Source organism: Notolepis coatsorum, assembly GCF_963971535.1.
Source record: "Notolepis coatsorum genome assembly, chromosome: 4".
NCBI classification, from domain to species: Eukaryota; Metazoa; Chordata; class Actinopteri; order Aulopiformes; family Paralepididae; genus Notolepis; species Notolepis coatsorum.
Genome location: NC_140168.1, coordinates 129,938,536 through 129,966,299, shown reverse-complemented (window position 1 = coordinate 129,966,299; position 27,764 = coordinate 129,938,536). Strand labels below are relative to the sequence as shown.

The following is a 27,764-nucleotide window of genomic DNA, read 5'->3' as shown; positions in this document are numbered from 1 at the left end:
GCGAGACAGAGAGACAGAGAGACAGGGAGACAGAGAGACAGGGAGACAGGGAGACAGAGAGACAGGCAGACAGGGAGACAGGGAGACAGGGAGACAGAGAGACAGGGAGACAGAGAGACAGGGAGACAGGGAGACAGGGAGACCGAGAGACACTGATAACTCAGTTCTAACAATCTCTTACTATGTTAAAGGGACTGTATTAGTACAGGGAAATTAAGCAAACCTCAACATATTTCAAGAGCTTTTCCCAAAAATAAAAACGGAAGTGGAGAGAGAAGAGCCCAATACCAATGCTGCGGACACACAGACAGAAGAGGACAAGGTGAACACAGACACAGAAATATCAGAGTCAAAACCAGCAACTAGCCCTTCTGACTATGCCACTCCAACTCCCTCCAACCACACAGTGAATCCAGTGATGCCACTGCCAGTACAAAGAGCACCAGCCAGTCCATCCATCCACACTCCTTCAACACCCTCCAAACTGGTCCAGCAGCTGAGAGAAAGCGTATCTCTCCTGGAGCTGGACTTTACTGAATTTAAAGAGATGACTCTGGCCAGGCTGACTGAGCCCTGCACCATTCAGCAGCTGGGAGAGGAGCTCCGTCATCTGAAGAAGAGCGGGGAGGAGACCACTTCAGAGCTGAGGGAGACCCAGAGGAGAGTCAGGGAGCTCACACAAACCATGCGGGAGCTAGAGCAGGAAAACGACACCCTACAGGCCCAGATGAAAGCCATGAAGGAAGATACAAACAGCCGGGAGGAGCTTCTACGCAGAGAGATAGAGGAAGTAAAGCTACAACGACAGGAAGAAAGAATACATACATTTCCCCCCGATCGTAAGCGGTCCTCTGCTCCAACACCCACCACCCCCCCCCCCCCCCCCCCCCTACTGCCAAACCAGAATCTACCGCTCCCCCCCTGACCCCACTAACTCCTCCCAGCCTGACACCCACTGACATGCCTTCTGACTCAGACCCCCTTCCAGCAGCCCAACCTCCACCCGAGCCACGGCCCCAGTCCACCAGACCAGCCCAGCCCGAAGCCCAGGTAGTCCTCCTCATGGATTCCAATGGCAAATACCTGGACACAGCACGCCTCTTCCCGGGCCTCAAGGTGACAGCCAAGCGCTGTCGGAACACAGGCCACGCCATGGAGCTGCTCAGACAGGACACTCTAGGGAGCCCCCAGTACATGGTGGTGCACACGGGCACAAATGACCTCCACTATCTACAGCGTGGAACTGCTGAAGCAATGACCAAGGTGGCTGAGAAGGCCTCCAGGGAGTTCCCACATACCAGAGTAGTCATCTCCACCCTCCTCCCCAGGATGGACCCCCCCCACACATCATTCATGAAATCAACATGGAGACCTCAAGAAACTGTGCTGCCCTCCAAAATGTCCACCTGGCCCACCACACAAACATCGGCACATGGGACCTTCATGATGGCCTACACCTAAACAACGCGGGAGTGAGGACATTTGCAAAAACATTAAAGGATGCTGCCCTCGGACGCAACCCCAACAGACTTAGTCACACACCGGCCTCTCCGAGAAAGCACAGGCCTATGAGATACCCATGAGGAGTCACCCCACAAACCCCTGCAGCACCCCATGCCCCACCTATACCCCACCTTTCCACCCCACCCAGTGAGAGGAGACATCCCCCCAGCCGACCCCTCCACCGCACCCAGCAGCAGATGACCTATGCACCCGCCCCACCCACACCCCACCCTTCCAACCCACCCAGTGAGAGGAGACGTCCCCCCAGCCAACCCGCCCATTGTCCCCAGCAGCAGATGACCTACCACCCACATCAGAGCTGAATGAGATCAAACAAATGTTATACACGCTATGCAGTAGACTTCTCACTACAAGCTAGCAGTCGACAAAAAAAAATTAAAAAAGCAGGCCAATTGCCTGCTGTTGCCTTTGTTGTTGTTACATTTGTTCTGTGATGTTTGTTCATTGATTGAATACCTTTATACCCTATAACCTTTATACCTTTTGAACACCTTTATATATTTTTTTGTACAAAAATGCAATCATTTGCTATCAGTTGTTGGAACATACAGGGTCTTTGCTCTTCAACATTCGGCCTGAAGAGTAGAGACTCTGATTTTTTACAGGCTATAACAAACAATGACCTCTTAATCCTAACTGAAACATGGTGTAGAGAGGATGTAGCCACACACTGTCCTCCACACTATAGAGAGGTCATTTTGCCATCAAATAAAACAAAACATATTAGTCAGGGCAGAGACTCAGGGGGATTGATAATTTGGTACAAATCACAACTCCACCAGTCAATACAGATTCTAAAAACCGGGAACAATCATATTTGGTTAACACTAAATAAAGAAGTAATACCCTCTCAAAGAGATCTATTTATCTGTGGAATATATGTACCACCCACTGGGTCTCCATATTACTCAGACGACATCTTCTCCAACCTTGAGTCAGAAATATGTCTTTATCAAAGTCAAGGTCTTGTGCACCCTGATTTCACCAGTACACATGGTGACAAATTTATATCTGACCACACCATATGCAACCATGTAAACCCGTCCCCTAGAAATAACTATGACACCTCCATAAACAAAAATGGGAAGGACTTATTACAGCTGTGTAGAGGACTGAGTCTCTACCTTGTCAATGGGCGTGTGAGAGGGGACTCACAAGGAAGGTACACTTACTGCTTATCCCTTGGCAGCAGCACAGTAGATTACATGATAACAGATCTGGATCCAGTATCTTTCAGTTCATTCACAGTCAAACCTCTGACCCCACTCTCCGACCACAGTCAGATCACTGCATACATGAAAAGAACTGAGTCTCTCAAAAATCCCCCTACACAGCCCAGTAAACTACACAACATCCCCAAATACTACAGATGGTCCCAGAACAGCATGCAGGACTACCAGAGAGCCATCGCCAGTGATGGGATACAATCACTGTTAGATACGTTCCTAGCCACGCCATACTCTAACAGTGTTGAAGGAGTCAACCTAGCTGTAGAACACATAAATTATATATTTGAAAGAACTGCAATAAAGTCCAAATTTAAATTATCAGGTAACAAACAGAGAAAAACTAAAAAGGACCAATGGTTTGACAAAGAATGTAAAGTTCTTAGAACACAGTTAAGAAGAATATCAAACCAGTAAACACACACAATGACACCTTACACCTCCAATACTGTGAATCACTGAAACACTACAAAAAGACCATCAGAATTAAAAGGAACAATCATGTAAATAAACAATTATGCAAAATAGAGGACTCTCTAAGCTCTAACTCCTTCTGGGACCACTGGAACTCATTGAATAAAGATAAGCCGGAAGAAATGGCTATTCAAGATGGGGATGTTTGGACAAACCACTTCACATCACTCTTTACAACTGTACCCCTTAATACAAAAACGGAAACCAGCCAGATATGTGAAAAATTACAAAAATGGGAAGATATCATAAAGGATAATCAAAAAATCCAGTGCCTTAAAGCTAGAAAGGCCTGTGGTACAGATGGCATATTAAATGAAATGATTAAACACAGCTCTGAAAAATTCCAATTGGCTATTTAAAAATTATTCAATTTGACACTAAATTTAGGCTATTTTCCTGATGTCTGGAATGAAGGACTCATAACCCCAATATTCAAGAGTGGATATAAATATGACCCAAAAAACTATAGGGGTATCTGTGTGACGAGTAATTTGGGCAAACTTCTATGTAGTATCATCAACACCAGACTCATAGAATTCCTTACTTTTTCTAAGTAAAAGCCAAATCGGATTCTTACCAAATTATCGTACCTCTGACCATATATACACTCTTAAAACCCTAATTGACATTCACATAAAACAGAACAAAAACAAAATATATTCCTGCTTTGTCGATTTTGAAAAAGCTTTTGATTCAATTTGGCACAAAGGTCTTTTCTTCAAAATTCTAGAAAGTGGTGTTGGAGGAAATACATATGACTTGATCAAATCCATGTACACAAAAAACAGATGTGCTGTTAGAATTGGCAATAAAAGAACACATTTCTTCACCCAGGGTCGCGGAGTCCGCCAGGGGTGCAATTTAAGCCCAACATTGTTTAATATATAAATAAATGAATTAGCAAAGTTATTAGAACTTTCTACTGCACCCGGTAGGACTCTGCATGATACCAATGTAAAATTGTTGATGTATGCAGATGATCTGGTTCTGCTGTCAGCCACTAAAGAGGGTCTACAACAGAACCTAGACATCCTCCACCAGTTCTGCCAGACATGGACTCTGAACGTAAACATGAAGAAGACTAAATTCATGGGCCCTCATTCATCAACGTGACGTAGAAAATGTTCTATTTCCATACTTAAGCACAGAATTTAGAATATGTGCACGCACAAAACAAATGGGATTTATCACACGTGCGTACACAGGTCCTACGCACACCTGTCTTGATAAATATGACTTTGATCCTACGTTTGAGCTCGTGCACTGTTTTAAGTATTTGCATACCAGAACCGCCCCAATTAACCATATACGGTAATGGAATACCCTCATGAAATGTGGAAAAATAGACTAAGCAGAGGGAAGCGTGTTATGTGACAGGCTGACAGACGTGTACACGTACGGTGATGTCGGATATGATATCTATTAACGATTGCTGCCTGGGCAGCGCAAACACTAATAAAGACCGTGCTGGAATATGACTGCCTTTTCCCGTTTTGTTTGATTAATACCCAGGGATTAAAGTTCTCCTCAATTTTATTCCAAATCGCGACGGATTTTCCGTAAATTTTCTACCTGCTGCATATGATTTCTAGAGGCATACAATCTATTTTGATGTCAGTATTGGGTAGCCTATATAAACAATAATACGAGAGCATTATACAAGAACAATGAATCTCACTGCCATGTATGATGTAGCCTATACGACATGTGTAGCCTGCCTATATGTGATCAATACAAACTTGAACTTGAATTCCATCATGTCTGTGTGCGGGTCACTGCGGGAACTCACAAGGCTGTTGTCACAATGTAAATAAGAACGTGCACTGGAAAGTTACAGTATGTAGTTGGTTGATTATTTGTCAGTAAACCAGTATTTGTCAGTAAACCCTTGCAAAAAGTATCCGTTTTATTTAATGAATTGAAAACATGCAGCATGCCTTTCCTCCCGGCATGCAGCAACAACATGTATCAGGCAAATGCGCATCGCAACATTGACTGAGTGGAATCCCTTTCTATTCACATAACTGCATTTGTGATGGAGCTTTGACAGCTACAGTAACAGTCTATTGCTCGATCCATCTCCAATATCACGATGGACCGTGCCGGTGGCAAAGACCCGAGGGTGGAGAGGACTTGAATGAATTCCATCATCATATTTATATGTTGTGTCTGTCCACTATGTTTGTTACTTTGTTATTCCCCCCCCCCCCTATCTATGTAAAGCGACCTTGGGTCTCTTGAAAGGCGCTATATAAAATGAAGCTATTATTATTATTATTATTATTATTATTATTATTATTATTATTATTATTATTATTATTATTATTATTATTATTATTATTATTATTATTATTATTATTATTATTATTATTATTATTATTATTATTATTATTATTATTATTATTATTATTATTATAATTATTATTATAATTATTATTATAATTATTATTATAATTATTATTATTATTATTATTATTATTATTATTATTATTATTATTATTATTATTATTATTATTATTATTATTATTATTATTATTATTATTATTATTATTATTATTATTATTATTATTATTATTATTATTATTATTATTATTATTATTATTATTATTATTATTATTATTATTATTATTATTATTATTATTATTATTATTATTATTATTATTATTATTATTATTATTATTATTATTATTATTATTATTATTATTATTATTATTATTATTATTATTATTATTATTATTATTATTATTATTATTATTATTATTATTATTATTATTATTATTATTATTATTATTATTATTATTATTATTATTATTATTATTATTATTATTATTATTATTATTATTATTATCACATCTGTGCGGGAGCTCACAAATAGACTGTTAGTCTCAGTGAAGTTTCAACGGAGGTCATCTATTCTAACCAACAAATTGAAGTAGAAAGCATTTTGTGGCCAATCTTATTTGGAAACATGACACAAAATAATTCGCTTTTTATTTGAAACAATATTTAATCGCGTTTGGAGGTTGGTGTTCTGCGTCTGCCCCCCGTGCCAAACAAGCAGGCCAACCTCTTGTTCGCGTGTGAGCCCGTTATAATTACACTACTGTCGCTATTTCACAATGAACTATAATGAATTACGGGTCATACAGAAGTTGAACACGCCAGTGTTGAAACTAATGCACGGAAGCTTATTTCCGCGTTGAAACTAATGCAGAACTGAGGAGCGCTTATGCCGTAGTAACGATGTTCTACCACTGGGCGTCAGCTACACATGCTCCGAGCTGTGCGTAAATATAAGCACAAAGTCAAGTTCAAGTTGAAATTGATGAATCCCACTATTTGCTTAGAAAAGGTCGTACGCACAGCTTAAGCACATATCTGTGCGTAAGTCACGTTGATGAATGAGGGCCATGGTCTTTCAAAGGAGACACGAGTCTCAGAGTTCACATAATACATTTAAATTAGGCACACACATATTAGAAAACACAAAAAGCTACCCATATTTGGGATTGAAAATAAATCATAATGGTAACTTCAATATGGCTGTGAATGAACTGAAGGAGAAGGGAAGAAGGGCTTTTTATGCCATCAAAAGGAAAATTCCAATTGACATCCCAATTAGGACCTGGCTCAAAATTCTAAATTCTGTAATAAATCCAATAATATTATATGGCAGTGAAGTGTGGGGTCCATTAACTAACCAAGACTTCCCAAAATGGGAAAAACACCCATTAGAAGTACTGCATGCAGAATTGTGCAAAAACCTACTTAGGGTCCACAGACACACTGCCAATAATGCATGCAGGGCAGAACTTGGCCAATACCCCCTAATCATTCAAATTCAAAAGCGAGCCATCAACTTTTATACACACCTCCAATCAAGTGACCCCCACTCCTACCACTACAAAACCCTTCAGAGCCAAGAGATGAACCCAGATAAGAGTCCCCTCTGCCAGCTAGTCAGAAATCTCTGCCCACAAACGCTTCAGGACAGACACCAAGAAATCTGGCCCAACCAAATAATCTCAAAACAAAAAGAAAATTATATAGAATATTGGAACAAATCAACCAAATCTCAAAGTAAATTAGAATTCTATTTGACCCTAAACAGAGTGTACACAGTGGCAGAATACCTGACCACTGTGAATGAGATCAAATTAAGAAAAACATTGACACGGTACAGACTGAGTGGACATAGTCTAGCCATAGAAACAGGCTGTCACAGGCAAAACTGGCTGCCCAGAGAGGCCAGGCTCTGTTCACTTTGCCATCAGGGGGATGTTGAGACAGAACCTCACTTCCTGCTATACTGTGAGAAATACAAGGATCTAAGATAAGTCTTCTTTGATCAAATAAATAAAATTGATGCACAGTTTATCCATCTCCCTGATCACCAAAAGCTGCTATACATGTGTGGGGAGAAAAGTCAGTGTACAGCATTAGCTGCAAAATATGTAGATTTACATTTACATTTAGTCATTTAGCTGACGCTTTTATCCAAAGCGACTTAAATGGTCTGTACGACAAGCCATCAGGAAGGGCACAACTCTATCAGCTGAGCAACAATGTTCATCAAAGTGTTGAGTGCTACAGTGTAGGTTAGTTTATTAGGACAAGTGCATGACAGTACGGTTAGTTAGGGTTAGATTTTTATTTATTTTTTTTAATTTAATTCAGATAATGGTTGAAGAAGTGCGTCTTTAGTCGACGGCGAAAGATTGGGCGTGTTTCGGCTGTCCTAACTGGGGTGGGTAGTTCATTCCACCATTGTGATGCAAGGACTGAGAATAGGCGACTTCTCTTTGATGACCCTCCGGGAGCTTGGATAGGAGTAGGTCTGAGGCGGCCAGAAGATGCAGAGCGTAGGGGTCTTGAGGGTGTGTAGTTAGAGACCATTGAACGGAGGTAGGCGGGAGCGGTTCCCTTTGCCGCACGGTAAGCTAGGTCGAGGGCCTTGAAGCGGATTCGTGCAGCAATGGGGAGCCAGTGCAGGTCCCTAAGAAGTGGGGTGACATGGGCCGACTTCGGTAGGTTTGAGATCAGGCGGGCCGCTGCGTTCTGAATGAGTTGAAGAGGCTTATTGGCAGTGGCCGGGAGGCCAGCGAGCAGTGCGTTGCAGTAGTCGAGGACTGTTGATTGGATGAGGAGTTGGGTGGCTTTTTTTGTCAGGAAGGGGCGGATCCTTCTGACGTTGCTCAGGAGGAATCAGCAGGTTCTGGTTGTCGCTGCGATGTGAGCAGAGAAGTTCAACTGGTCGTCGAGGACAACACCAAGGTTCTTGGCGGTCGGGGACGCGGTCACTGCTGCATTCTCAACTGTGATGGAAAGGTCGGTCAGGGGGGAGGATTTGGCCGGCAGGTGGAGCAATTCTGTTTTGCTTAGGTTCAGTTTGAGGTGGTTGGTCGTCATCCAGGCGGAGATGTCGGACAGACAGGCCGAGATCCGCTCAGAGACGTGGATATCTGAGGGAGGAAAGGAGAGGAAGAGTTGAGTATCGTCGGCATAACAATGGTAGGAGAAGCCATGAGACGTGATAATGTTACCCAGTGATTTAGTGTAGAGGGAGAAGAGAAGGGGTCCTAAAACCGAGCCCTGGGTCCCTCTCCATGACACTTGGTAGGAGCGGTCATTGAGGTATGATGACAGCCATGTCAGCGCAGAGCCAGCCACTCCCATTCCTGCGAGGACCGCGAGGAGGATCTGGTGGTTGACTGTGTCGAAGGCTGCAGATAGATCTAGGAGAATCAGGACAGAGGAGAGGCCTTTCGCTTTTGCTAAGTGAAGTGCCTCTGTGACCGCAATGAGGGCTGTCTCTGTGGAGTGACCAGTCCTGAAGCCTGACTGATTAGGGTCTAGGAGGTCATTCTGTAAGAGATAAGCAGTAAGTTGGTTGGATACAGCACGTTCAAGTGTTTTAGAAAGGAAGGAGAGAAGAGAGACATGACGGTAGTTGCCTATGACGGTAGGGTTCAGGGATGGTTTTTTTATGAGGGGCGTGACTCTGGCTTGTTTTAGGGAGGTGAGGACCACCCCCGAGTTGAGTGAGGAGTGAGGGTTGATGGTTGCAGTTAGGAATGGGAGGATCTCTGGTGCTATGGTCTGGAGGAGTGGGGAGGGTAGCCGGTCCAGCTGGCATGTAGTCGGACGGTTCGACGTTACCAGTGTCAGGGTCTCGGCTTCTGTAATGGGAGAGAAAGATGACGGATGAGGTTCTTGATTCAGCTTTTGGAATGGGTGTGGGTTGGGAGAAGGAGCTGCGGATGTTCTCCACTTTTTCCTCAAAGAAGATCGCAAAAAAAAAAAAATCTTCGGCAGAGAAAGATGAGGGAGGTGGGGGTGGGGGGGGAGTAAGGAGGGAGGACATGGTAGCATGCAGTTTGCGAAGATTCTTGGCAGAGGCCTCGATCCTATGGTGAAAGAAAGAAACTTTGGCATTAGTAATGGTTTTGGAGAATGTTAACAAGAGGTTGTGATATGTGTCGATGTCAGCAGTGAGGCGTGACTTTCTATACTTCCTTTCAACTGCTCTCAGGACCTGTCTTTGTTCTCTCACTGGATCTGTCAGCCATGGACTGGGTGGGGAACAGCGTGCAGGTTTCTCAACGAGGGGACAGAGCTTGTCGAAGGAGGTTGTAAGGGCTGAGAGGAGGGTGGAGGTTGCCATCTCTGTGGAGAGAGCAGAGAAGGTGTCACTCAAAGGTAGAGCGGATAGTATGTCAGAGGAGAGGGTGGAGGGGGATAGGGAGGCCAGGTTGCGTCTGAGTGAGACGGTTTGAGTTGGGGTGAAGACCTTTCGGTTAAGCATGAGAGTTAGTGAGAAGGATATAAAGGAATGGTCAGATACATGTAGGGGAGTTACCGTGGTGTTAATGATGCTGGAGTTACGGGAAAATATGAGATCCAAGGAGTTGCCTGCTTTGTGGGTGGGAGGCATGGCAATGGGAGTCAGGTCAAACGATTGTAGGAGGGAGACTACTATGACTGACTGAGATGAGTCAGGCAGGTTGAAGTCGCCCAATAGAAGGAGAGGGGTACCATCTTCCGGTAAGGAGCTTAGAAGCATGTCCAGCTCATCTGTGAAGTGATCGAGCGGACCTGGAGGGCGGTAGAGTGTAACAATGGTGAGATTGAAAGGATTAGAGACAGATACTGCATGATATTTGAAAGAAGAGAGTGACAGTTCTGGGAGTGGTGTTAAGTTTGTAGCCCATGAAGGAGATGTCATGAGGCCAGTGCCTCCACTCCGTCTGGAAGGTCGAGGTGTGTGAGTGAAGTTATAGTTTGTAGATAATGCTGCAGGTGTTGATGAGTTATTGGGGGTTATCCAGGTCTCAGTTAGAGCCAGGAGCTGTAGATTTTGACTATGGGCGTAGGCAGTAATGAAGTCAGCTTTCTTGACTTCTGATTGACAATTCCATAAGCCTCCCCGTACTGTGACAGGTGTATTAGTGGCTGTAGGAGGGTAGGAGAGATTAGCCGGGTTGCTAGCAAACTGCCGTGGGTGGGTTGAATCTCTTCTGGTGGAGCAGATTGTGGATATAGGTATGAGACACATTGTGGTGTCAAGAGTGGCAGGGAGGAAGTAGAGAAATAGCAGAGTGGGAGGGAAAGGGGGATTTTTTAGAGTGGAGTGTAAGATAGGATTATGGTGTACTTAGCACTAGGTGGATCCCTGGATTCCTCTGCGGATAACTCCAGGAAAACTCCTCTTAGATGGTTGTCACACAATAAGAGAACAAGCTCTGTAAATGTATCTGAGTGGCCACACTTGAAAAATGACTACCCAATTGAGTGACTATTTTGTAAATTAATATGTTTCTTGTTGATTGTCTTTACTGTTATTACTAATATTATGATATTTTATTGCTTAATATATATGTTATTGTTTGTATGTTGAACTTGCTTTGGCAATAAGTATGTTAATATTTCATGCCAATAAAGCCTATTTGAATTTGAAATTTGAATTTGACAGAGAGACAGGGAGACAGGGAGACAGAGAGACAGGGAGGCAGGGAGACAGGGAGACAGGTAGACAGGGACAGGGAGACAGGGAGACAGGGAGACAGAGAGACAGAGAGACAGGGAGACAGGGAGACAGGGAGACAGAGAGACAGAGAGACAAGGAGACAGAGAGACAGGGAGACAGAGAGACAGAGAGACAGGGAGACAGAGAGACAGGGAGACAGGGAGACAGAGAGACAGAGAGACAGGGAGACAGGGAGACAGAGAGACAGAGAGACAGAGAGACAGGGAGACAGGGAGACAGAGAGACAGGGAGACAGGGAGACAGAGAGACAGGGACAGGGAGACAGAGAGACAGGGAGACAGGGAGACAGAGAGACAGGGAGACAGGGAGACAGAGAGACAGGGAGACAGGGAGACAGGGAGACAGGGAGACAGGGAGACAGAGAGACAGGGACAGGGAGACAGGGAGACAGAGAGACAGGGAGACAGGGAGACAGAGAGACAGGGAGAGGTGGGCGGACATAGTAATCTTGCCTAACTTTTGAGCATTATTTATACCATACAGGAGAGAGAGAGAGAGAGAGAGAGAGAGAGAGAGAGAGAGAGAGAGAGAGAGAGAGAGAGAGAGAGAGAGAGAGAGAGAGAGAGAGAGAGAGAGAGAGAGAGGGAGATGTGATACTGTCCGCCTCTGGTGTTCGCCACCCTTCTAAAAAAAAGAAAAGAAAGTCGTTGTGTTGTATTAATGATCTATACCTGGGAATGTATTAATGATCTATACCTGGGAATGTATTAATGATCTATACCTGGGAATGTATTAATGATCTATACCTGGGAATGTATTAATTATCTATACCTGGGAATGTATTAATGATCTATACCTGGGAATGTATTAATGATCTATACCTGGGAATGTATTAATGATCTATACCTGGGAATGTATTAATGACCTATACCTGGGAACACTGTAAAACCCAATAAGTTACCAGAACTTAAAAAGATTTAGGCAATCCACTGCCTCAAATTTTTTTTTTATTAAATTACATTTATATAGATTATCTGAAAATTGTCAATCCGCTTGGCACATGTAACATTCACAAACTTTGTGCTGTATATTGGGTCCTGCCAATGTGGCACCAAAATACCAATCCACATTACACGCTATACAGCTGGCAATACTGTTAATAGTGACATACCTACATAGGTATGGAAATACATAAATATAAATGGGGGACCCTGATGGAAACAAGACAAACGTCTTTCTCAGGTCTCCATCCCCTTAACAATTGTATGTATTGAGCCGTACTGTATTGTACCCATTCTGCAATCTGTTAAATAAAGTTTTCATTCATTCATTCATTCATACAGCTGTACTTGCTCCATGATGTTCATACTCAAGATGATGTTTTCATTGAAAGAGTTGGTCAGAATGTCAGAGGCACCATCTGTCATTTAGAGCAGGCTATGTTTGCAGAATGATAACTATAGAACACTACAGTACTCTGTACTGAGAACACTATACAGTACTCTACTGAGAACACTATACAGTACTCTGTACTGAGAACACTATACACTAATCTGTACTGAGAACACTATACAGTACTCTCTGTACTGAGAACACTATACAGTACACTAACTCTACCACTGCCTACAAGCAATGGAAGCAGTCAGAGCAGAGTGGCATTTATGCCCATTGCCTCCTATTGTTCCTCGAGAAACAAACGTTTTGGGACTTGGATGTTGCCTTTGAGATTCCGATAAACTCTTTCAACTCTAAAACTTACTTGGATGAAATTACAATAATGCTATAGACGGTTAAGAACATTCTAACTGTAAAACTCTCAAATGTGAACATATTACTGATGGGTTAATCACAGAGACGAATCGCATACATGCATCGCATGCATGCCGCTTAATGACCTCTGAGCAGGTCCTAAATTATTTTATTATTATTATTACATAAAAAAAATAACAAGGTACATTGAGTAGTTTGGACCTATTGGCTGGACATCTGCAAAGTAGTACAGCAACTTTTGAAGGTATTATTTTGACATGACAAGGAAATTAATACCTCACCCCACATCCTTCTTTCAGATGAGTTTCTATAGACACACTTTTGAGGTGTTGGTAAGTGCTTTGGGGTAGCTGAGGTGTAGTGCATAGATTAGTCCAAACATTACCAGGAAGGAATCACCAAACCTGGGGAGGCTGATCATGATATGACTTTCAATGACAATAGAGATTGTCACAGGCTGGTAGTGAACTGGACTTGTGTCATGGTCACTGATGACAGTAAGGAATAGAAACTCATCTGAAAGAAGGATGTGGGGTGAGGTATTAATTTCCTTGTCATGTCAAAATAATACCTTCAAAAGTTTAATGCATCATCAAGTCATTCTTGAGAGTTTGCAACCTGGGCGACAGTTTACCAGTGTAACGGAGGTACCGCAGTATATCCACAGTCACGTGGTACAAGTAGTTCGGTGGCTGTGGATGGTAAGCGGTACTGCAAGTAAACTCACTCCCCAGAGGCATCCAAACTGAGCGCTTAGGGGGGATATCCTTTCTTGGCGCAGCGGTTTGTGATGTCGGCCCCGGTGCAGAGAGACCGGGGTTCAACTCCCACTCAGGGCGATCCCTTAACAGGGGTCGAATAGGAATTTGAAACACAACGCAGAGCAATACGAGACCGGTTACACCAGCTTCTAATCTAGACCTAGTAAAATCTTCTGAATGAATTAAAAAGTGTTGGTAAGTGTTACGACCCTGGCTCAAAGGCACGCAACCTATGTGCAAACCGACACCAAAAACCTGTGTAACCCAAAATACTACTCTAACAATGAATTACTGGTACAAACTAAAGAACAAGAATGAGAGAACATGACAACTCTCTGTTAACACACACTCTAACCACAGACAGAGTGCATGTGTGTCTCAGAGACTGGTTTTAACCTGCCAGCAGGTATCCAATCAGCAGTAATTAGCTAATTAGCAGCCCTCACCTGCATGCCCAGTGACACAGGAGTGATCAAGCTCATGGTACATAACACCTCCCCCACCAAAATGGTTACCCAAGAGGCAACCATCACACATCAAACCCATAAACAAAAAGTATTGTGACCCATTAGTTGTCAGGGCCACTACCACAACAGCGATAACGGGCCGGCCCCTGTCGAACACGACCACCAACCGTGTCGCATGCTCCCCACTGTGGAACATTTTCCAATGCTGTGTAAAACACAAAACAACCCTGTCCCGACTCTCGGGCAAGCTAGACCTCACAAAAGGTTCCGCCACTGCGGCATATGGCTGGAGTGGGGCAGGCGCCTCCTCCCCTGAGGCGTAAGACTTAGGACCCCATCGACAAACCAAGACCTTATCATATATGAGCTCCATTTCAACAGGCCCCTCCACCGATACCGACCGGTCAAAAATAGACTGCAAACCAAAATCAATTTGAGAGCTAAGCTCACTGCGCTCAACAGGACAGAACACAGAAAAACAAAAACCATAGATCTCTGATACCACCACAGCGCCCATATCCATCCCACCTGGCACTGGCAGTTCAGGATACTGCAAACCGTGAACATCCAGAGTAGGATGTACTGCCTCAGGTACAGCCCTACCGTCCCTGGAACATGGCAATACATCAGTCACAAAAGCGTCTGGAACACCATCTAAAATGGCGTCACACAAAATAACATTGTCCTGATCAAAATGGCTGCCACTCATCAGACCAGGTCGCGAAGGCGGCTCCTGCTCCACAGGACACAGGTAACTAGGTTGACTATCACACCTAGTGCATGGCAGAGAATCAGTGTGGACACGTGAATCAATGTCAGAATCATCAACTGACATACTGGGACCATCCCTGCCCACAAGTGAAACATCAGGGACAATAGAGCTACTGTGGGAAGGCTGGCAGCCTAAGTCAGCCTCTTCAACTAGAACAGTGTCACATGAATCAACAGCATCTCTCATAGCATCCTTCCCACACTCATCCTCCAATTCGTTCGTGGCCTCAGCCACCGTACAGGCTGGGAAGACCTTGAGACACTGCGCTGCCAGATCATCTCCTGCCACATGCCTATCCGGCACGCATGTCAACTCTGGTTTCACCACCGGGCCTGACTCAAAGGCACAATCAAGAGAATCATTATGCAGAGGTACATCCACAGTGTGCTTTCCAAAATTCTCAACAGGTACACTTTTCAATTCAACAAAGAATGTGTCACTAAGTGTAATGTCACAAGTCGAAGTATCAACAACATCACTTTTGTCCTTTGACATTGCCCGTGTCACAGCACACACAGGGAACACTCCTGGATGTTTCTGTGCCAGCTCATTAGGGACCTCAGAAACCACAGGAATGGGAGTTACAACTGGAGTAGCCAACACTTTGTCACCAGCCAAATCATTCCCTAGAATGAAGGACACCCCTCTTATGGGAATGTGAGAACATACCCCCACAACAACATTGCCTGATACTAAGGGAGAATGGAGTGTGACCTCATGCAAAGGTGCATCCACAAATCCACCTCCAAAGCCACGAACAACGACACCGGAGTACAAAGAAGACTTTTCTGAAAACGGCAAAATCCCCTCCAGAATGAGGGACTGAAAAGCTCCGGTATCTCTCCAAATTGTTATAGCCTGTTTGGACTCTAGTGCATTAGTCAGGGAAACAAATCCATCCATCATAAATCTTGAAGAACCCTCAAGCTCTTTGTCCACACGTTTGATACTTTCCCCATCACCCTCTAACGTTGGCATAGGTGTTCTGCATATGGTTTCTACCAGAGCCACCGTTCTGAAATTTTTCTGCTCAAGCACCGGGCACCCAGCAACGATATGACCAGGCTCTTTACAGTAGAAACATATAATCCCTTCTGGGAATGCACTAGCAGAACCACCCCGCCTAGGAGGTGAAGTTAACTGACCAGCAGACACAGGTTTTGGGAAACGGCTCCCCTGAACAGGACGCCTATCCCTGGACTCAACATGGTAGTCCTCCACAAAAACAGACTTGTGTGTCAACACAAACTCATCAGCGAAGACAGCAGCGTCGCCTATCTTCGATACCCTACGCTCGTTTAGATGAGTGGAAACAATATCAGGAACACATCTTTTAAATTCCTCTAGGAGAATCAACTGTCTAAGCTGCTCTCTTGACTCTGCTTTCTGAGAGGTGCACCACCTGTCAAACAGGTTCTCCTTCTCTCTTCCAAATTCAACATACGACTGTCCCTCCGACCTGCGATAACCTCTAAAACGCTGACGATAGGCCTCAGGGACTAACTCATAAGCCCTCAATATGGAAGCTTTAACAAGCTCATAGTCAGCACTTTGTTCAAGGGACAGAGCAGTATAGGCGTCTTGCGCCCTACAAACCAGAACACACTGCAGCAGCAGTGTCCAGGCTGTATCAGGCCACTTCAATGTGGTTGCCACCCGTTAAAAAAGGGGAAAATACATTTCCACATCCTTCTCAAAAAAAGGAGGCACCATCCTAATATTCTTGCCTACATCAAAACCGGAACGCGACTCTGACTGCAGAGCACCCGCCTGCAAGACAGCGTGCTTATAATCAAGCTCCTTCTGCGCACGTTCGTGCTCTAAGTCCTTCAAGTAACGCTCTTGTTGTAGCTGTCTCTCCTTAAGCTCACGCTCCTCTCTCCTCTCTCTCTCCTTAAGCTCACGCTCCTTAAGCTCACGCTCACGCTCATGCTCACGCTCTCTCTCCTTAAGCTCACGCTCCTTAAGCTCACGCTCACGCTCATGCTCACGCTCCTCTCTCCTCTCCTCACGCTCTTGCTGTAGCTGTCTTTCCTTAAATTCTAACTCTCTAAGCCTCCACTCAGCCTCCGCCACCGCAGATAGCAGCGGAGACACGTCAGACAAAGGAGGCTCCTCCACCCTCGCCGCAAGCACCTGCTCCTTAACGAGCAAAGCCCTCAAAGCACCCAAGGCAGTCGGTTTCAAACACTTCTCACTGGCAGTAAGCTCCACCGTGTAGTGCACAGCAAGCTCCAGAAGCTGTTCCTTGGAAAACCTTTCCAACAACTCATCAGAAGGGTGATCAACAAAATCCTTTATGGAAGCCATCCCTACTGCACCAGCGCCACAACCTGCTCACTTTAGAGCCACCAAAAACACCCTAGCATACACACAATCTACCTGAGAACCACTGAAGAACCATGAAGAACCACTGAAGAACCACTAAAGAGCCACTAAAGAACCTCTAAAGAAACACTACAGAACTACTGAAGAACCACTGAAGAACCATAAAGAATGCTAATGCCAATACCAATAACCATAAGGAGACGCGGTGGAATTGTGTGCTCTACTGAGCGCACCGTTCTAGTTTGCAAAAGAAAATTAAAAAACAAGCACCCTGAAATAAATAGATGTGTCATACGCGCAGGAGGTCAGGCGCTAACAGGTAGGCTATCCAAACACTCAAAACAAACAAAATAAATACAACAAACAAATCCAAACAGGTGTCCCTTATAACCTGATATGACTATTTACGCTTCTACATCTAAACTGCAAAACGGCCCACCACATGTCTACCCTAAAAAACACTAAACCAGGCCCTACCACACTACCTGTGTTTTATGGCCCCCTATCTTACCTACCCTTAAGCTAATGCCCTGTAGACCTAACCCTCTTCAACCACACCTGCTACCAGCCAAAGATCATATTGACCATCCACCCGTCAAGTATATGGTATGGTACAAGACAAGTAGATGGTGCTAATCATTTCTCTGACTGCCCCAGGAGTATGTGGTGCACAGGAAGCTAACAAACAACCAGAAAATAAAGTCCCTACCTACATGTGGTGCCCACTAAACTATATATTTTAACAGCATAAGTAGTCACATCAAATTACAAACAAATAAGGGCATACTCACCTGTTTGATGATCGGCTCAAGCCCCCACGTTACACAACATGTAACAAACACCACCCACACTATAGCACCACGACACACCATGCAAAACAAAAAAAAACACCAAACAAATTCTAGGGGTATTTGTTTCCAAATTCACTCCCGGACGAGCGCCCAACTGTTACGACCCTTGCTCAAAGGCACGCAACCTATGTGCAAACCGACACCAAAAACCTGTGTGTAACCCAAAATACTACTCTAACAGTGAATTACTGGTACAAACTAAAGAACAAGAATGAGAGAACGTGACAACTCTCTGTTAACACACACTCCTCTAACCACAGACAGAGTGCATGTGTGTCTCAGAGACTGGTTTTAACCTGCCAGCCGGTATCCAATCAGCAGTAATTAGCTAATTAGCAGCCCTCACCTGCATGCCCAGTGACACAGGAGTGATCAAGCTCATGGTACATAACAGTAAGTGCTTTGGGGTAGCTGAGGTGCAGGGCCGGATTAACGACCGGGCCGTCCAGGCCGCGGCCCGTGGGCCTCTAGTGACGAGGGGCCTCAAAAAAAAAAATATATATATATATATATATATATATATATATATATATATATATATATATATATATATATTTTTTTTTTCTTTTTTTTTATTTACATTTTTTTTGGAGGCCCCTCATCACTAGAGCCCCCAACATTTTTTATATATTTTTTTTAACTTTAATCTTTAATTTTTTTGGAGGCCCCTCGTCACTAGAGGCCTTTTGGAGGCCCCTCGTCACTAGAGGCCTTTTGGAGCCCCTTCGTCACTAGAGGCCCCACATTTTTTTTTTCTTTGAACTTTTATTTAAAAAAAAATTGGAGGCCCCTCGTCACTAGAGGCCCCACATTTTATTTAATTTTTTTTCTTATTTTGGAGATCGATGTCATACTGTGACACTGAAATTAAAACATATTTCATCAACTAAAATATTTAGTCAACAAAAATATTTCATCAACTAAATTATACAGTACGTCACACCCTGCCATCTGCAAGTGGCTAATCTTGAGTATTTTTTCTCCTCTTCATAAGAGTTTGAGGTTTTCCATTTGAGGTAAAAACAGCAATAAAAAGTCAAAACTTGCATCTCCACATCCCAGCCCTGACGCCTGAATACTTTTACCAACGGATTTCCAGTTCCGCGTTCGCGTTCTGCGCTCTGATTGGCCACTGACGTTTCTGGTAGCGCCAATCGTGCCAATCGTCTTTCTTTCACTGTACAACTGTACAAGCAAAACTGTACATTGGAATATTGACAAAACCATACTTGGTCATTTACTGTACATTGGAGGGGGTTGTGTTAGGACATTTACACGGGCCAGTTTCGAATTGCAGTCTCCCGTAGGTGTTGTTTGAGAGTGTTTTTGAAAGTGGGTAGTGATTCACATTCCTTTACAGCTTTGGGAGGGCGTTCCACATTGATGTGGCATAATTGCGAAACGTGTTTAGTCCCTTGTTTGAGCCGAATCTGGGTTTAACATGATTTGTGGAGCTCCCTCTGGTGTTGTGATCGTGGTATTCACTGACCTTTGGGAAGTATTTTGACATGTACATGGGTACCTTGGTCGTGTAGTGTATCTTGTAGACCAGGCCCATTGCAAGTTGCTGTACTCTGTCGTCTACTCTAAGCCATCCTAGGTTGTCAAAGTGGGCAGGGGTGATCAAAGTCCTTTTAGCTTGGCCCTCAGAGCCCACCACTTCTAAATATTCTATATATTTTTTAAAGTGACATATAAAAACGCCACTGTGCGTGCATGCACGTGTATGTGTGTGTGTGTGGGGGGCCTCCACAAGAATCTGGCCCAGGAGCCTCTGAAGTCTTAATCTGGCCTTGCTGAGGTGTAGTGCATAGATTAGTCCAAACATTACCAGGAAGGAATCACCAAATCTGGGGAGGCTGATCATGATATGACTTTCAATGACAACAGAGATTGTCACAGGCTGGTAGTGAACTTGACTTGTGTCATGGTCACTGATGACAGTAAGGAGGGCCACTGCAACACCCTGAAGCTCTGGCTCATCAGGCTCATCCTGAAGGAATGAAAGAGACATAATAATAATAATAATAATAATGCAGGACCTGTTGCAGAGGTCTTTATTTGGCATGCAACGACACTCAATGTTTTAGCGGTACACACAGCGGTTCGTTTTTTTAGCACACACACCGGAACACACACGCATGCATTGTCTCTTTAGAATCGCCGATGCGATTCGTCTCTGCGATTAACCCATCCCGTCGTCCTTCCCCCCCAAGGGCAGCCGGGAGCAGACAGGCGTCAACGTGAGCCGCGCCAGGGGACCAATCCAAGTGCTCCTGTCCGTCTTCGTCAAGGACGCCACAGCGTTAGCGATCTGTTGTTGTGCATGTTTTTCCATTGGGTTTATCTTATCGGGGGGAAACCCTTGCGAGCACGGGAAGAACATGCAAACTCCACACAGAAAGGCCTGGGAGATACCCCACCTGGGTACCTGGCATCATGGAAACCTGGTCCCCAAGCGGGAATCGAACCCTGGACCTTCTTGCTGTGAGGCGACAGTGTTAACCACTACACCACAAACAAATCCATGGTTTCTACAAAGTGCAGCACAAAGCTAAGTATATGGAGTTGTGTTTGTAAGTTGTTCATATTTTAATTAGACTTTTTTTTTTGGTGAGAAGGTTATTTTTATTTAACCAGGTTAGTCCCGTTGAGATCAAATATCTCTTTCACAAGGGAGACCTGGGTCTCACTATAAGAAGTGAAAAACAGAATACTAAGACTGATACTAAGACTGATACTAAGCTCAAGAACACAGAGTTTTTTTTTTTACTAAACTTCTGATCGCTTTGAACAGAACACCAAGCAAATTCATTTGTAACAAGGTGAAATAAAACAGGCCATACTTCTCCAAATCAACTGTTTGGATAGACTAAACAAGGGTAAGTCCTAACACATGTTAGCATTTTGATTAACTGTTCACTTAATATACAGTTGTACTGTAAATAATTTTCACTCAGACTCACTGTGCAGGTTTTGAAAAATCCAGAGACTTCCTCATGCAGATACACAGGCAGGGCATGGAGAACAGTGGTACGCCTGGTGTGGACGTCATGGATTTCCTATTAACACATTGCCCGCCGGGCATTGTACCCATCTAATGCCCCTCTCTGCCAGCGCTATAAGTCTACCCAGATAGCAAAACATTTGTGAATCAACGTTGAAATAGGGTTAGGCAGAAATATTGAATCTATGTTGAAGCCTGACATCGAAATTATACAAATCGTTGTCTATGACTTACATGTTGAATCAACGTTAGGTGTCAACCATAACTGATACTATATCAATGTTGATTCAACCATCATCTAAATGGTAATCTACATGCACATTTTAGTTGATTTTATATTGAATCAATGTTAGACATCAATGTTTATTCAACCATAATCTAAATGGTAATCTACTTGTACATTTGTAACTTGTACATCTACTTGTAACTTGTAAAGTTAAGGAATCAATACTGATTAATGTACATTTTACATTAAAATATTGCTGCTGATATGTATACATCATAACATTACATGTTTTTTTCCTGCTGTTAAACACACTATTGTTGTTCAAAATTCTTATATGACCATATTTCCAAAAATGTGTGAACAAAAATGACAACATGGCTTTAATATGAATTTTTTTTTTCTTTCAAGAGGGTCTCATCATACTTCCAGTGACCAGTTAACCTTTTACACAAACATTAAATAACAGACCTTATAACAGACCTTTCATTAACAATACTATATATAGCCACTGCCAGAATAGTGACACACGTATTGTGTGTGGTGAGCACACGCATTCATGCACAACGAAGACAAGATTGCGTTGTCTCAATAATTTTAACTATAAATTTATGAGCTCAAAGTATGAGCTCACTGACTGAAATGTCCAACAAAAAGCATCAATTGTCAAATAATATTGATCACATTAACTAGACTAGATGTTTTTGAGGAAATTAGAAAGGGAACAACAACTTAACCCTTGTGTCTGATCAGATTCTTATTTGTTTGATAACTTTACAGTGATTATGTTTGTAGCCAACATAATATGTGGCATAATCTTTTAATTATCTTGTATTTTTTTTTACTCTTCATAAATTGTTTATTCAACTTCAGCCCGATCATAACCACCACATATTGTTTTCTTTGTCATATTTAACAACTCTTTTCAGAAAAGTGGGAGTATTTCATTACAAAAATAATATAAAAAATGGTTATGATCAGGGCTGAAGTTGAATAAAATATTTATGGAAAAGAAAGTGGGAAATTATTTCAACATAATCTTTTTATGGAGTTTTTCAATTTAGTCCCCTAATAAGAGTATAATACTTTAGTTTTCAGACACACGGGTTAAATAACAATGGCAGATGATTTGAATTTAAACACAGTGGAGCTCAGATGATCTACAGTTGTCCACGACTTATCCTCCAAAGGCATCTGCTATATAATAATCTTCAGATTTACTTAAGTGTTATTAGTAGGTTACAGCAGTAAGCATTAGTTTGCTCAGTCAATTATGGCCAATTCGTTTTATATTGTTTAATACAGTTAAATAAATAGATAAATGAAAAGCAAATTTTACACTGCAAGAACAGGCTGAAGCAACAAGTCATTCAAGTAGATGCCGTCCATGGAAGAACAGTGTCCATGAGGGTAATTCCTTCTACTGTATGAACCAGGGAAACAGTGTGTGCTGGGGTACCCTAAGTTTGACTCTGGTTCGCTTGACAATTAAGTTTGGGTCACTTCGGTTCCAAGAACAGGCTGAAGCAGCAAGTCATTCAAGTAGATGCCGTCCATGGAATAACAGTGTCCATGAGGGTAATTCCTTGTACTGTATGAACCAGGGAAACAGTGTGTGCTGGGGTACCCTAAGTTTGACTCTGGTTCGCTTGACAATTAAGTTTGTGTCACTTCGGTTCCAAGAACCGGCTGAAGCAGCAAGTCATTCAAGTAGATGCCGTCCATGGAAGTACAGTGTCCATGAGGGTAATTCCTTGTACTGTATGAACCAGGGAAACAGTGTGTGCTGGGGTACCCTAAGTTTGACTCTGGTTCGCTTGACTTAAGTTTGGGTCACTTCGGTTCCTTGAGATGCCTCCCTCCCGGTCTGGCGCATAACGAAGCCACTTCTTGACAGTTTCGCTGTAGTCCTGGTCGGTTGGGGTCAAACTGTCGAGCAGCAGCTGATAGACACAAAAATAAAAAGTGAGGAAGAGAGGTGAGATGATGTACGATGATAAGAGCACCCCTCACTTCACACAAGTGCGATTTTTTTTAATCACTCAATTACTCACTCTGTAGGTCTACAGTAACAAGCTACAGTCAGCATCCAGTTAGACTGGACAGGAAAGAGAAGCAATCGCCTAGCCTGACACCATCTAGGCAATACAATGTGTATCCATGCACCTCTAAAGCTCACCAATTACGTTGTCCATTTCTTATAGGTTGCACTTTCATCACTTTATTCCAACATAACACTTTTTTTTTAAGTTTTTCTTTATATTATTTAAGTTATATTCTGAATCACCAGCATCACCAGCATCACCACCTCACTACCTAAACTTAACCTATGAAGTAGTTTGCAGGGGAGGAAGCTCACCAAACATGCAGGCTTGTAGTGTGGTGTGCTTGAATGGCTTCTTGCTTTCTGAACAACGCTTGTCTTTCTTTCCAGCCCAGTTGAACCCACTGGCCAGGGCGTTGGTCATAGCAGTTTTCAACATCAGTCTGATCAGGTTCTCTGAATTGGTGCCTCCTACCAAAGCCAGGCGAGAAATCTAAATCAGAGAGAAGAAAATGAAGGCCCTGCGTTAGAAACAGCATAACATTTATTTTATGAACACAGAGCAACCAACTTGTTTATACACACACTTTATGCATGCACTGATATTCCAGCCCATGCCAGTCATTAGGTTTAACCACATTAACCCTCCTGTCCATATGTAAACGGTATATTTGAACAATTTCAAAACGTTTCATAAATAGCAGATATACAAGCTCTAACACGCTTTGAACTAGAAAGTGCTAAACACATTTTTCCCCTGAACAAGACCACACTGAAATGATCTACATTTGATAAATGAATGCAGTTCAATAAATTACCATCTTTTGACGGACTGATTGCTCCAATGACTGCCTCATTGAAGTCTTGTTCACTGGCGATTGGCAGCTGGAAGGGGAGCATAGTGGTTGTGGTGGCCACCCCGTGTCCCCTGGTCCCACCAGATATGTTGCCCTCAGCCAACTCGGTCTTGATGAACTGCACATCTCTGGACATATCCTTCACCACGACAAGTAATTCAGCAAGCATTGAATTCATCTTCTGGATGGTAAGGTCTTCAGAAGAAGAGTTAAAATCATTAAGTGAGAAATAAAAATAAGCAGCAAATCACACGAGGAATTACACCATGTCCAATAGACTTGCCTTTCATAAGCTGCCCGTTCTTCGCCGGCCATCTGTCTACGCTGTGAAACACCAGATGGGGTGTTGTAGTGCCCTGAGCTGTATCCTGACATCGCTGTAGAAACAAAATCATAGTTATATATTTCACTATAGTTTGACTGCATTGGATCAAACTGGTGGTAGTTCCCTCTAAAATGGCATACCATTTTGTGCATGTTGTGAGAGACCAGGGGGACTGTTGTATTGCCCCGAGCTGCATCCCGACATCCCTGTAGAAACAAATCATTATATTTAAAAATAAATACAACATCTGACTTGTCAGTCAAACTAACATACATGTCATAATCACTAACACCGGTTCGTGACAGGCAGCAAGCGAGCGAACTGGAGACGAAATCGCACACGACACTGTCCTGATATGACGCAGCGCGTGTCCGAGTGTGTGTTACCTGGATTCTCGACCAATAAAAAGTGTTTAGGGGCGGGACTCGGCCGCGTAATCGCTCAACTAGAGACACAGCGAGCGAATATTTGAGGGGTGAACGACATCGCTGCTCAGTTCACTGTCGCTCGCGGCAGGTCAGGATAGTCTGATTGAAGCGAATACATTTTAATCACTTTTTCTCGCTCGCTCGCGTCGCTCTATGTCAGGAAGGGGTGTAAGGAGTTGTATCCCCGTCTCTCAAAACACTGTTACTGAAAGAGTACAGTATCATACCACTACTTGCACTTTGTCGATCTTGCAGCTGCTGGACATGTGAGGCCTGCTGGAGCTGGTGGTACTGTACAATATCAAATCCTGGCATCTTGGCTGAAACACAGTAGGAAATACACAAAGTTATTAGCAAATGACGCTATTGTAATCCCCCATGTGAGAAAATGTTTGATTTCCATTCAGCTGATTGCACGTGCACTGCCAAATACTACTTTAATAAAAATATCAAAGACAATGCGAGACAATACAGATATTTTAAACATGCCAGAATATTATGTTATGAGACTGCTTGATAACTCACCATTATGTTGAGTTAGCGATTGCCGGTAGTTGCTAGTAACCAGATCTACAAAGGGGAAATGTAAAATAAGTTGCGACTCAAACATGGTGGAAATTGTGCTCAATATAAAAGCATTATGTACAACTACACATTTTTATTGTGACATTGCTTGCAAGTTGTGAAGGCTTTGAATTTGTGTAGTGGGCTGGCATGCACATTGTAAACATGTATTCTGTTGCATGCATGATGCCAGCGACCTGCCAGCAAGCTCCTCACAAGAACACAGATATGGGTTCACTTACTGTTATTTGGATCAGGAGTCTGCAACGAATCTAAATAGCTGTAGATCATGCCACCATCCAAATAATCTAAAAAAGGTAAGCCAGGGTGAGAATTGAAGATGCTACAAATCATGTTTAAACAGTCATCTAGTTGGCATTTTAACATTCATAGCAACATACCATTCATTGTAGGCTCTTGGCCTAGTGGCCACACAACTGGAGGCTTGCCGGATCTTAGCGCCTTACGAGACCGGCTCGATTTTGGAGTCTGTCCTACAACATATTTTAGTTGGCATGTTATTCACAATGTATATATTTTGGGCCAACTATAGAATAACTGCAAGAAATGCAGAAGTCCAATCAAATTAAAACGCTCAATTTGTCGGTACATGGTCAGACTAATTTGTTTAACTGTTTATTATTATTATTATTATTATTATTATTATTATTATTATTATTATTATTATTATTATTATTATTATTATTATTATTATTATTATTATTATTATTATTATTATTATTATTATTATTATTATTATTATTATTATTATTATTATTATTATTATTATTATTATTAACTGTAGCAGTGATCATTTCCAAAGTGCCTATATAAAATAAATGCATTGCATCAATACCTGGGAAACCCACATCAGGTGCTTTGGCAAAACGTTTTCTTTTGGCGTCGCCACTCGAGTGGTCATCAGAGTCCGAATGCACATACTGCTGATTTGGCCTAAAAAAAAATTATATATATACACACATGTAATAAATGTAGTTATGATACTACGTTTATTAGTCAAGGCTAAAGTCTGAATACATAGGCCCTCAGGCCACTGTGTGTTATCCTTTTAGCACTACTTGCAACTACAACAGCAGTGCAATTATTTACAACACCCTAGTGAGAGTTGTCCCTTTAACAAAGTGAACACTGTACCTGGATCTTCTTTTCTGGCGGAGATCTCCTTCGTCCTCAGATTCAATTTCAGAGGTTGGACACATAGTTGAGGTGTACTTGGTCTCTAGTTTTTTGGCCTCATCATGGGTCTCTGGAAAGAGCAGAGAGAAAATGACAATTAACATATCTGCAGTCCAGTGTTTAACGAAAAAATATATATAACACCTCTTATCATATGTGCATCGTCACAATTTGCGTCCTCACTTTTTGTGTATGTGTTGCACGAATTACTCACCACACGTAGTAAGCTCACGTACATCCTTATAGGTGATCCATTTATCATCTGGTTGCAGTCCATCTCGAAGGGCTTTTGTGAGCTTTATGTGTTTAGGGGGCCATAACACAGTCTGGTCTTTAGCATTAAACCAGCTCTCTAGAACTACTGCTGTCCCACCATTTGGGAACTGTACAACTGACCACAGCACCACCTCACCATTCATCTTCAAAGGGCTGAAATGAGAATTTACGGTACTCATAATGATCTCTCCTTACAAGCCATTCCCATACCGTCCTACAAAGCCAAAGTGCACTACACACATTGCATTTTTGAAGCATTTAAAGGAAAACTCCAACATTTTGTGAAATTAGCTTATTTGACATCTTCCCTGGAGTTATAAGAAGATACATACCTTTTTTGTCTCTCTGCATGCATTGGGCTTAGGGAACGCCTGGACCGTTAGCCTAGCTTAACTTCATCACTGGAAGTGGGGCAGACATCTAACCTAGTTCACTACAGTCAGGAAATATACTCCAAATACAATCAAAATACAACTCCCAAACGTTCCCGTAAACATGTTGTGACCTGTGTATTTACCACGTCTCCCAGTCACACAAGTCACACAAGTCTCCCAGTCACATAAGTCACACAAGTCTCCAAGTCACACAAGTCTCCAAGTCACACAAGTCACACAAGTCACACAAGTCCAAGTCTCCAAGTCACACGAGTCACACAAGTCTCCAAGTCACATGAGCCACACAAG

General features: G+C 42.8%; 1 protein-coding gene across 1 annotated transcript in view; it reads left to right on the top strand.

The window, feature by feature from the left end:
- Positions 1 to 1,062: 1,062 nt before the first annotated feature.
- LOC311226689 (actin-binding protein WASF3-like) overlaps positions 1,063 to 27,764 on the top strand; it is a gene marked incomplete at both ends in the record, with an annotated part of 169,891 nt that continues 143,189 nt past the window's right edge. Inside the window, one exon of the mRNA XM_084312103.1 lies at positions 1,063 to 1,302. Within this exon, the coding sequence (XP_084168229.1) occupies positions 1,063 to 1,302 (240 nt within the window). The remainder of the gene's footprint in view (positions 1,303 to 27,764) is intronic.